General features: G+C 34.4%; 1 protein-coding gene across 1 annotated transcript; it reads right to left on the bottom strand.

Moving 5' to 3' along the window:
• Positions 1–455: 455 nt before the first annotated feature.
• On the bottom strand, positions 456–11999 carry LOC124373504. The gene is made up of 3 exons (XM_046831865.1): positions 11912–11999; positions 2514–2646; positions 456–1601 (listed from the first exon to the last, which is right to left on the bottom strand). Exons 1-3 carry the CDS (start codon positions 11964–11966, stop codon positions 1358–1360), a joined length of 432 nt encoding a protein of 143 aa, XP_046687821.1. The 5' UTR covers positions 11967–11999; the 3' UTR covers positions 456–1357.
• Between the last annotated feature and the right edge of the window lie 560 nt (positions 12000–12559).

Genomic DNA, 12559 nt, shown 5'->3' with positions numbered 1-12559 from the left:
AAGTTTCTGAGTTATGAAATTTCTAAGTTGCACCTTGGTTGTTTGACAAGCATCAAAACCGGTACCTTTTATCGTTCTTACAGACAATGCTGTAAGCTATTGTTTGTAAATAATTTGCTTTATATATTTAAATGCAGAAATAACCAAGCAAAATTGACTGTTACTACCATTTTTGTAGTGCTACTTGTTATTTTGTGATTAACTTTCAAACTAGGATGACTTTAATTTTTGATTTGAGAGTAATCTGATCCTGATTCATAAATGTTGAGAATTTTATAGAGTAAAGAATGTCTGTATTTTTATTTCAGGCTTTAACACTAGAAACCTTTTGTGTTTTCGGCTTCCTGCTCTGAAAAATAATTACATAATTATATTTCTGAATGTGTATATAGGAGGTTCAGTAAAGGGAGGTCTGTTGCAAATGAAATTGTTTATTATTATCAAATAAGTTGTCTATAAAAACTTTTACACAATAAATACTTGTAATTGCTGAAAATCTGTAATTTTAACCAAAAGTATTGTTTCTCAAAACATGCCTTTGTTGAATAATTTATCACTGATTTGTTGTATACAAGCTAATTATAATCTAGCAATAACAAATTTGTTAACAAAACATTTTATTAAGATAATGTGTACGGTTTTATTTTCTGAATTCACGTAATATTTATATTTTTCTAACACCACAATAAACAAGTTAAAATTTTATACTACTATCAAACATTATTAATTAATTTCCCCTAGAACTTCTATTCAGTTTATATAGTATTAAAACTAAACAGCTTACGTCTGAATTTCGTTCCAAATTATTACAGATTTGTTATAATACTGTGTGTTATTATATAACTTAACTATAGTATAACACTAAACAAACTTGAAGAGCCGGCTGTAATGAAATTACCTTAAGTTTTACCTCATAAAAACAATGTTAAACCGAAACAATTTTATAGGATTATGGGATATGTCTCATTTTAAAGATTAGTTTATATGCATCCAAACCTTTTATAGTTTACATATTTTTGTAATATTTAAATAATGAAATACAAAAATGTTTGGATGTGTATTAGTGACATTTTTAAAATGAGACATTTCTCACAATTCTAGGACTAAAAATTAGGTCTTGGGAGGGTTTTTAAGTTTAACATTGCTCTTAAGAGGCTCAAATCAAGATGGAGTCATTATACGCCAGCCCTGGCATTTTCTACGGTATGATGGAAAATTATAATTACTTGGGAAAAACCAGTGAAGTGCTATTGATTTTTAATTACACATACTAAACTTTTTGAGACGAAACAAAACATACATAAAAAAGGTTATCACAGAAGGCTTTTCGGTGTAATATTGTTGGGGGCGTTTCTGGCTAACATTTCACAGGCTCTTGTTCCGTTTTCCTCTTCCTCGGGAATCGTGACAAAGTGAGTTGTTTTTTTTTCAGGCTTGGGAGCGTTGGTGGTCGGCTCGACGTACCAAGTCCGGGTCTCATGGAGTACCGGAGTATGGCATTCCTCTCGTTGGGATCAAACCTGAAGTTCGGGTCATACAGATGCCACGGGATGCCTTTGTTGGACGGGTCCTGCGGGTCATCGATGGCGTAAACTCTTGTTCTAAAACACCGAGAAATAACCTGGCATTATTAATTATGAAGAAATGGTCAGAATGTAAATCTTTTTATCCAGTAAGCTTCACAATAATACGTTTAAAGTTTTAACGTGCTAAGTTAAATATTTCAGTTGGCTGAATATTCTACAAGTGAACTAACAATAATTTAAAACAACAAGTGAGTACTAATCTAAAGCAAGTGCGTAGCCAGCGAGGGGGTCCAAAAAGTCCAGACCCCTCCCAAATTTGTACTAGTGGCTATTTTGATTTTAATTTTATAAGAACAATGTACACCTGAAACATATTTATATCCTTATTTTGAGAGATGTTCCAATTTTAAAATGTAATTAAATATACACCCAAAAGTGTTTTAGTTGTCAATATTTATATTGCTTATTTGAAAAAAACATTTGTTACTTTGTGTTTTCAATTTAAAAAAATTTACAAGGGAACCCAAAAAGCGTTTGGATGTGTATTAATAAGATTTAAAACATTAAATAACTCCCATAATTCTATGAACATAAAAAAGGCGCACAAATAATTGAAGTCTGTCATTTTTCTAATGAGGTATAGCCCAAGACCTTTTCATTCATTACAGCCGGGTTTTAAACTGCCATTGATGATGTTGGTGTTTCATCAAGGACATAGCCAGCGAGGGGATCCAAGGGGTTCAGACCCCCCCAAATTTTCAGTGTCTTCAATTACTTTTTTATTAAACGATTATTATTTAAAATAATTAAGTATTATTGACATGTACTGCTGAAAGATCGTTCTATAACGGGGTCAAGAACTTTTTTAGGAACAAAATGGGGCCTTACTCTCTGTCCACTACGGTAAAATATTAGTTGTCTGGACCCCCCAAATCTTTTCCTAGCTACGTTCTTGTCAACCATAGCGACTCAGTAAAGAAAACTCACCTCTTTTTGTGGTCCAAGTACATCGCTATGCCAATGAAGACCGCTAGGATGCCCATGTAGAGGAGCAGATTGAGCCCATCCGATATAATTGCTCTGTTTTTCTCTTCTTGTGACGGCTCTGCAGTTATAGGATCTATGAACAGAACAAGCACAAACAGTCAAAAACACTTCCTCACATATAAATTGTGTAACGTTCAGTTACGTAACTGCATACACGTTATAACTATAAACTAACGTTTTTTACGGTATAACCAATGACAGAAAGTGTGAAAAAATGTGTTTCTTTAACTGCTTGCAAATGTCAAAATTGATAGTGAATCCTTTGCCCGTTGGAATAAAGTGATTGAGTGACTCACAATTCAGCAAACAAAAGAATAAAGTATGGTTAGATAAAAAAGTACAAAACAACACTTTAACAATTAAATTTAATTAATTTTAGTAGAATGTAAATGTACTGGAAATAATTTTCAAATTTTAAATACAACCCTGATTATACAGATTTTTAATACAGATATAAAAAACTTTAAAGACCTAAATGTGTTTTTATACTATAAAAACATGTTTTAATTGGTTGGTGCATCTTTTTTTTTAGCATTTTTTAAAAGCTTATTTAAAAATGTTTAGCCTCTTTTATTATGATTCTTTATAGGTCTAAGCTGAGTATTATTATGTAATACTTAATAATACTTACTGACTTAGGACCAGCATTCATAGTATTCTGTTTCCTGCACAAACTATATTCAAATTAAACATGTTGGATCCTCTTTAATTCTCGTAAATCTTTGTGAAACTGATGCTGATATTACACTCTTAAGTTATATTCCACCAAAGTTATTATAATTATGTATAGATATAACCTGTATCTTCTTGTTGCAGGTGACTTTAATTTTAACACCTCAAACAAGGTAATTTTAAAGCTGATTGGTTTAACACACTAAATTCATGTAATTTATTTTTTAATTTTGATAAACCAACGGGACTAACGAAAGATTCTAGTACCTGAATTGACAATATTCTAACCAGCTTTGATCCACATCCCTGTAATGCATTCACTCTTGATACATGTCTTTCTGATCACTCTGCTCTTCTAGTTCTTATAAACTATGAGGGGGGGGGGGTGTTTTCACATGTGCTAGAGGCACAAATAGTGTGCCTTGAAAAGATTGTTTCAAGTGACATAAAACACAGAGGAATAAAAAAAGTTAAGGAGTTTTTAGCCTAATTTTTAATGGTAGAAAACAACTCTGTCAAGCAGCCTTCCTGCTGTCTGTACTGCCATGATGATATTCCTGACTCCATCAGTTACATCAGCGTCAGCTGAAAGGTTCGTTATTATAAAAGTTTCATAAAAGCTTCTAAAATTTTTCAATCACGCATGTTTATGCCATTTCATTACAAATTTGCGTAGTTTTAAATGAAGCGTTTCAATTTTGGAAATGTCATACTCGTCGACAACAACATTTTTAACGTTATTTGAATTTTTAAGTTAATTTTTCAAAACTAATTGATGAAGGCTTATTTGAGAAATATGACGACCAACCCATGCTTTAGGAAATTTCAGCATAGAGGATCAACTTGTGTATGTAGTATCGACTTGAACAAGTTGGCTGAAAAATACTATAATTATAAGATAAGAAAAAGGTTTTAAATAGTTGAAATAACCATGACCTACTTGGCTATTATTTATATTAACTGTAGGTTTTTCTATATCTTATGTCTTCTGAATAATTATTGATGTTAAACAACGTCTTTGATATTTTCTCTTTCTTCTATACATATTAAAAATTGTACATAATATATTATGTGTTTGCACAACTTCAAAGCATATATACATCATGAGAACAAATGTACCCCGACGAGGAAGTAGGCTACATATAGAAAGATAGGGGTATGTGGGAAGTTGAGGGGGTGAAGCAGACAGTAAAGGCGTATATCACTACGCTGAGGGGGGGTGCCACTTTGTCTAGGTACGCTACTGTTTATATCCAAGAAAATAAATAATTCCAAAGAAAATATTATACCATTTAAATTACATATTTCAAATGAAGACTGACACGCCATCTATGATATTCAAAATAATGATCCCAACAAGATATATTGGATATTCTTGCAAATTTTTAAACATCATTTTGATCTTGCTTTTTCTCCAAAAAGAAATTTGAGCCATCAGTTGACAATGGGTGGGTCACAGCTGGTTTGCGAGGTTGGCAGCTAAGAAGAGGGGCGAATCAAACTGCACATGCAATGTAAAAACTCTAGCGATCCTATTTTAAAAGCTTATGTTGCAAATTTATAAACGAGCTTATAAAAAGTATGTTAGTACTGCAAAAATTAACTGCAATAGTTTAAAAATAAAACACTCAGCAAATAAAAGTAGAACTACATGAAATATTGTAAAACAAGAAATAGGGTCTTTTAAAAAACACTCCTATTACTGAAATACAAATAAATAATAATCATACAGTAATCAAAAGGAAATTGCTGATGCATTTAACTCATTTTTCTTGGATGTATCCACTAAACTTAAGCTGTCCCCTAATTTAATACAATCTTCTTTTTTTCCAAAACAGAATAGGCCTAGTAACCTACTGACAACTTTTGGATCTGTGTCTGACCTAAAAGTTTTGGAGACACTAATGCAACTAAAACATACAAAATCTTCAGGCTGGGATGAAATACCTGTGTTTCTCCTCAGAGAATGTGCCACCTTTCTAAGCCTTTGGCTTATTTAATTAATTCTTATCTCAAAACTGGTGCTTTTTTCTGATGGTCTTAAATACAGTAATGGAAAACCAATAAAAAAATATGATCTAACCCAACTTGATAACTACCGTCCAATTGCTCCTTTCCCTGCAGTATTTTAAGTGTTGGAAACTGTAGTTCTCAATAAACTCTCTAGTCATCTTGAGGAGGATGAGTGTTTTCATTCGTCGCAATTTGGGGTTTGGAAGGGAAGAGGAACTCTTAATGCTAGATGGTCTCTACAGTGGTGAGTGCTTTTGATTTGCCTTTGGAAGCGCCGGGCAGCCAGCTAAGAGGCCTAGCTCTCCACCTGCCGGTTCGGCGCCTAAGCGGGTCGCTGTTCCAGCAAATGGCCTCTTTATAGGCCACAACGCCACCTCTTCTACTGTGGCACCTGACCAACCGACGGCTCCGGTTTCTACACCCAGGATACCCTGGCTGTTCCTGGACAGTGTTCTGGACTGGCCTACCCACGCCAAGAAGCTGGAGGAGTTGGCGGCCTGACGACTACGTTCCGCGGTGCTCACTATCGCTTGAAAATTACCACCGTGGAGGACTTGGGCAGTTCAGCGGTACCTGATTACCAAGAAGCTGAACTTCTACACTCACAACCTTGGGCGTGAAAGATAACTTAAGGTTGTGATCAGCGGACTGCCCGACACCGATGATGTGGAGCTCTTCGATGTCTTGACTGACGAGGGCTTCGCCGTCGATGAGGTTTTGCGATTACGGACAGCCAGGGGACCCACAAGGAGCTGGCTGATCACGCTGACCAGGGACAGCGAGCGAGAGAACCCTGACACCAAGCGAGCTTGTCAAATCTACAACGTGACAAGCCTGCTCCATGTCAGGGTCTCAGTCACTGTCTACAAGAAGCCGGCCGGCCCACCACAGTGCTACCGGTGCCAAGGTTTTGGCCACGGCTCCAGCAAGTGCGGGAGGCCGAGAAAATGCGTCCGCTGCGGGGAAAATCATCTGAAGATGAACTGCCCCAAAGTCTCGACGGAGAAGGGTCACTGCTGCAACTGTGCGATCACAACGCCAACTACCGTGGCTGTCCAGCCTACAAGGAAGCCAGAGCGGCAGCTGTCCAATTGAGCCGCAAGTCCCGGCCAACCAAACCAGCGGCGAGGCGACCAACAACCCAGCCGACTAAGCGGTCAGCGCGGGACGAGTCACCAGCGGACTCCGCATCAGAGAGTGAAGCTGAAGCGCCGGAGGAAACCCCGGAACCCAGCTAACCGACTGCCTCGCCCGCCGGCATCTGTGGCTGACCTTCCCGGTCACACAGAGGCCCAAGGTGACTCCCAGGCAGAAAATAGACTGGCCGCCTACACCAGCCACTCTGCTGCAACAAACGGAGGCGCCAGCAGCCGATGCAGCAGCAGAAGCAGTGGCCCTCAGTGGCACACCGACCAGCTGCTAGACTACTGCAGGAACAAATTGTTCCGGTTGACAGGCAAGCCATTGAGCTCAAACTGCTCAGATACTGCCCACAGACCAAGAGGAGTGCCCAGAGGCCATCCTAGCGACCCGACTTGACTTGACTTGCTTTTAATTGTTCACAATTTACTGCTGCTTTTGTTCTGGGATCTTTCAAAGCTGTTCGAGTGTGTTCAAACAAAATATTCTTTACAATTTTTTACAATTACAGCCTAATCTCGACTGATGGTTGACTGATTTGGTTGGTCTGCCCAATTTAATTACTGATGCCTCGATTAATATGCTTTTGAAGAAATGAGGTTCATGACGTATTATGTTGGCTTCATCCCAATTCATATGATGGTCTACGCAATTTTTGACTTTTCTGAGTTCATGTCTTATGTTTTCTTTGTGTTCTTTTATCCTTATACGTTTAATGGTTTTTTGTCTCGCCTATGTATTGTATGTATGTTCTATTACAACAACATGTTATACTGTAAAACAGGTTTTGAAATCCTGTGTGCCGTTTTTTGATTTGTTTTTACGAAAATTTGTCTAAGAGTATTGTACGAGTATGTTTTAAACGTTGTTCTATTGTTGTACTTTCTACATACTCTTCTAATTTTCTCCGATAATACCTGCACATAAGGTATTGTTATAAACGCAAATTTATCCACTATTCTGTTTTTCTGACTCAGGAATGGTTCTTCTGGTTCGTTTTTACTTATTTATTACTAATTGAGGGTATCCATTGCGTCTAAGATCCAATTCAACTTTCTTAAATTCCTCTTTTATTCCATATTTGTTTGAGCATAAGATCTGTGCTCTATCAAATGACGAGTAGGCCACTCCTTCTTTGACAGATTTTTATGGTTTAATTGATACTTTAAATATTTCTTTGTGTGTTTTCTTTAGAAAAACAGTAGTCTTAAGGACATCCCTATTTCTTAAACACACATCCAAAACACGAAACTTGTTTAGGACTTCCACTTCCACTGTGATTCAAAAACTCATTCAATTCAGTGTCTTCATGAGGAAAAACAACATAGGCATAAACTACATATCTTCACCAAATTTTCGATTTAAACGAGCTGAAGTCAAAACCTTTTGCTCAAATTCCTCCATAAAGATATTGGCGAAAAAAGAAGACAGTGGAGAACCCATTGTCCATCCCCTCATCTTGACGGTAAATTTGACTCTCAAACTCTAAATAATTGCATTGAGTTCATAGTTCTAACAGTTCCACAATTACTGGCACGGGAAGTTTTGTTATTTCCTTTAATGGTCTTCTTTGAGTCGTGATTCAATGATTTCGAGAGTTTCTGGAATTGGTACATTTGTGAATAGACTTTCAACGTCAAAACTTACTAGTTTGTGGGTTCAGTCAACTTCAGGGATTTTGACTTCTCTATTAAATTCGCCGGTTATGTATGAGTGTCTTTGTTAACGCTATAGATGACTTTTATGATTTACGTTATGTTGATTTTACGATCATGTATAAACATTTTATTAAGAGAGTAAAAGTGATACTGAGCAAATTTGTATACATAAATACATGCACAAGTACACCAACCATTTCCACTTATTGTCAAAACTGTTGAACAAGGTACAAAGTTGTATGAAACAAAGATATTTTGGCTGAACCCGGACCAGAATTAATACTGAATTTCACGAGGAAAATTTGGTAAAGTTTTTGAAATACAACCAAGTGCAAGTAAAATACAGGAAATTATCATTCAAAATAAGACTAAACAAAATGTAGTATAGCTATAATAAACTATTTTAAAAAAATTTAAGCCATGTTGAAGTTTTTAGAATAGAGGTTGGGATTTTTGTGACTGCATTTGATACAATAGCCAATAGTTTAGAATTCAAGATATTTTAAAATTAATTATTTCATATAATATTTTAATTAATCATGAAAGTATTATTAGAATTGTGTTCACTCGAGAAGCGGCATGGGAGGAAGCAGTGATGCAACCACAAGGTTATGTAAGCCTGTGGTATTGTAGATGTACAGTGTGTGCTATTGTAAGGCAAATAGTGAATCAGTATTTACCAGAGATAGTCAGATAGTTATTACTCTGGTCCTTGGCATTTGACCTCTGGACAATTGTGATTATTTCAAATCGTTTTGTAAGGGTTGAAAGTACTGTTTTGTTATTTGCATCTTAAAGCCAAATTTACAATGTACAATTGACAAACGACTGTTCTCTGTCATATTGTATACCTTCCTTTAAACGTTTTTATCATCAAGCTCTATTCTTTCTCAAAATACGGTAAAATCAACATTTAATGTTGTGATTATTTCTGGTTTTATCTAAACCAAACAGTGTTCGAGAATACTTAGAAGAGAAAAACTTGTAGAACTCCTCTACTATTGTATAGTGTTTTAGGTTAGATAGGTAGTTCTGTTTTCATTTATTACTTTTATATATCACATTTTATATATATATATATACATGTATCTTGATGATTGCCTAATTAACTTGTTTATGACAATAAATGAATTGAGTTGAGTTTAAACAATTTGATGAAAAGTAATGTTCAAATTTCGAGGAATTGTTTTTGTTATAACGAGTGTGTGTTATTATATTTGAATTAATTTTTGATCTATGAATAAAGCTGTTTATTTTTAGCCGTTTTCAAATGCACCTTTCATAAAATCAGTAGATGTTTTAATAAAAAAGTCTTCCCCAGATCAAAGATAGGTAACAACGTGCAAAAATGAGCATTGTTAGTATTTTACACACCTTAAGGTCAGGTTGTAAAGACCTAAGAAGGCACTCAAAAGGTCAAGGTCACTGTCAATGTTATATCAATAAACAGATCATAACATGCGTTTGTGTATCACTCTTTTTTACGTAACTATTTTTCACTATGTTATTGATATAAGAAGAAGTAATGTAATGGTTTGAAAAAAATTAAATTAGGTTCATAGAGAAAACGTCTTTTTTTGTACCATACGAGTAAACAAAAAATTATTGTTACAAACAATATCCATCCGTATGTATGTAAACAAGGCTGTATTGGAAAAAAATAATTTTTGACCAAAATTTGTTTGCATGCAGGTATTGTTAGTGATACCTTTCACCATATAAAATACAATCGAAGATAATAACCTTAATTTTATAATATTTTAGATTTTTTTCCAAAATACCAAGTAGTATAAAAAATGTTTTAAAACTTACTCTAACAGCGCTGATTGAATTTTTCAATTATCATAGCTCATTAGGTAGAAAAAAAAGAAGAATCGGTACCATTCTGTCCAGCTATAAATTATTTTTTTAATGCTTTAGTTTTTTATGAAATTAAATTAAAAACATAAGGTTATGTATGATGATATTATATTAATTTTGATGACATCTATGTAAGTCCAGTTAAAAAATATGAACCCATTTAGTTAAACATAATATTCTGGGTTATGTCTCAAAAACTTATAAAATTTTCTAACTTTTTACATTTTTACAGAACATGAGTTACTATTTAACTTGTACAAAAATAGCTTAAAAAGACTTAAAAGGAAGTTAGCATCTATAATGTAATCTGAATTACAGATACTGAATTTCTCATCATTGTCCAGGAAAAAAAAACACAAGAGGCTGAAATTATTCTGAAACATACTCATGAAGAGTGAAACTCTTTGGTTCAGGGCTGCACCATTAGCAATTACGTGTTTGGTCATTTAGCAGAATGATTAGGAACATTATTGCAGCCTGGATTGTGTTTCTGAGAAAGGTATATATCAGGAACATACAATACCCGTGGGATAAAAAAGAAACCAAGACCATTATTGGAAAAGTTTTTAATTTATGGTGCAAAATTTGTTTGCTGAGAATAACGCGTTTATTGCTAAAACGAAGTTTGTAGGCAATATTGCAGAGTTTTAATTCTGAAATCTGATGAAATCAATCAAACTTGTGGGTTCTTATAAAATTAAAAATAGTTTCATATGGGGAAATATATACTGAACTAGCTGTTTTCCCCCGCGGTTTCTCACGATTTTCATGAGCTTTGCCGCGAGCTTTAGTTCGAGTGAATTATATTTCCAACGCCGAGGTAGAGTTTTGCCTTGTTGCAACGATTAAGAAAATCTGTAAAAAGTTTATGTTTGTTGACACTGTACACGTTCATGTACTTTATTATAAAGTGGTCTAACACTCAAGCTTTAAGTTCAAACAGACATTTATTTTGAAGGCAAATACACATCGTAACTTAGTGCCTTCAAATAGCGTCTGTCTATGTAATATACGTAAATGTTTTGTGATTGCAGTTTATAATGTGCAGGCGCTTTAAAAACTTATTATTTGCAGTGCCGCCTGATGGAGCGAGTTACGTCAATGGGCATAGCGTATAAACCTACTCCGTGAAAAAATACACATACATACAAATTTGTATAACGATCGTTCAAATAGTTTACGATTATATAAAAACACACACAAACACACACACACACACACACACACACACACACACACACACACGCGCGCGCGCGCGCTCGAATTACAAACAATTAGTATTAATAACACAGTGTGACATAGTGAGTCGTTTTTTCGTGTTTTTAACAATTAATTAGCACTGAAATCCTAAAATCTAAGTTTCTGAAATGAAATATGAATGGATTTGAAACGATTGTAATAGAGTTGTAAACTTTAACCTTTTTTAACCATTTTAAACAGGAACCTCACCTAAACTAATTAGGTAAAATCCTGTTTCCTTCACAATCCTTCCATCGTGAAAAATAAACTTCAAACAAAGAATTTGGTAAAAATTGAAATTTTTGTATTTTAGATATTTTTGGTTCTAAACACACAAAATACATAATTTTTAAAGTTTCCATTATAATTGTGTACACAACAATTTCACTTTACATCCCTTTTAAATATTTTATTTAAAGTTATTTTATAGGACCTTATGGCAATTAAAAGAATACTCTACATAGACGAACACTATATATTATTATATAATTAATATATATTAATGAAACTTAAATCCTGCTTAAGTTCACATGCTTAGTTTTTTTACTAATTACAGTACTAATGGAGCAAATTTAATGTAGTTCATTTAAGCTGCTATTAATAAGAATTTTGAATATATTACATTTTAAAGTAATTTGAAATGAAAAAGGCAGCAAAACTGTATTTTACATACTTATTTTATTTAAATTTTGTCTTTGAGAAATTTATTACTTAAAGTAAAAAAAAACTACTATTATTATTATTATTAATACTAACATCGATCCCTGGCGAGTGGTAAAATCCACGCATCGGAGTACTCGTCGGAGTCCATGCTGCTACCCTCACTCGCTCACTCACCACTGAGCACTGACTCAAGCTGGCGCTCCAGTGTCTGTCTGTCTGTCCGTCCTACTATCACTAAACCAAGTTCACAGTTCGCTCCCCCCATCCGCTGCTTGTGTGCTGTCAAATTAGACTTTACATTTCACAAACTACTGGCATGAGAAACTTAAAGTGTACGTTAATACTTTATCTTAACAAAGAGCTAGAACGTGATAAAGTAAGTGTAGAGTATGACTCTGTATAACATATATAAATAATGAATCATTTAAAACATTTTCAGACAAAAACATACATCTTTTACCCCTAATAGCTTAAACCAGTAACTTTTTACAGTTTTAAATTCATATATTATACGATCCTCTACAGTTTTATTACGTCAGTAATTGGGGGAAGTACTACCGTGTACTCAAACTCACGTCAAACAAAGAACCAGTTCTATATTTTGTGAGAAGTACGAAAATTTCAAGTCAAGTCAAGTCAAAAAGTAATTATTATTTCTTTATCAAAAACAATTTACATCTAGTATACATACATTTCCTTAGGTGAAATAAAATATACTACAAGAACTAATTACGTTGCTGT

Source organism: Homalodisca vitripennis, unplaced genomic scaffold, assembly GCF_021130785.1.
Source record: "Homalodisca vitripennis isolate AUS2020 unplaced genomic scaffold, UT_GWSS_2.1 ScUCBcl_5746;HRSCAF=12626, whole genome shotgun sequence".
Lineage (NCBI taxonomy): Eukaryota > Metazoa > Arthropoda > Insecta > Hemiptera > Cicadellidae > Homalodisca > Homalodisca vitripennis.
This window is presented reverse-complemented; position numbering and strand designations above follow the sequence as displayed.

Bases quoted from the DNA above. Each gene is read 5' to 3' on its own strand.
- LOC124373504 (XM_046831865.1), bottom strand. From the start codon at position 11,966: ATGGACTCCGACGAGTACTCCGATGCGTGGATTTTACCACTCGCCAGG. The intron at 2,647-11,911 runs GTTAGTATTAAT...TTCTGTTCATAG, and splicing joins ACCACTCGCCAGGGATCGAT to ATCCTATAACTGCAGAGCCG. The intron at 1,602-2,513 runs GTGAGTTTTCTT...TCGGTGTTTTAG, and splicing joins TACTTGGACCACAAAAAGAG to AACAAGAGTTTACGCCATCG.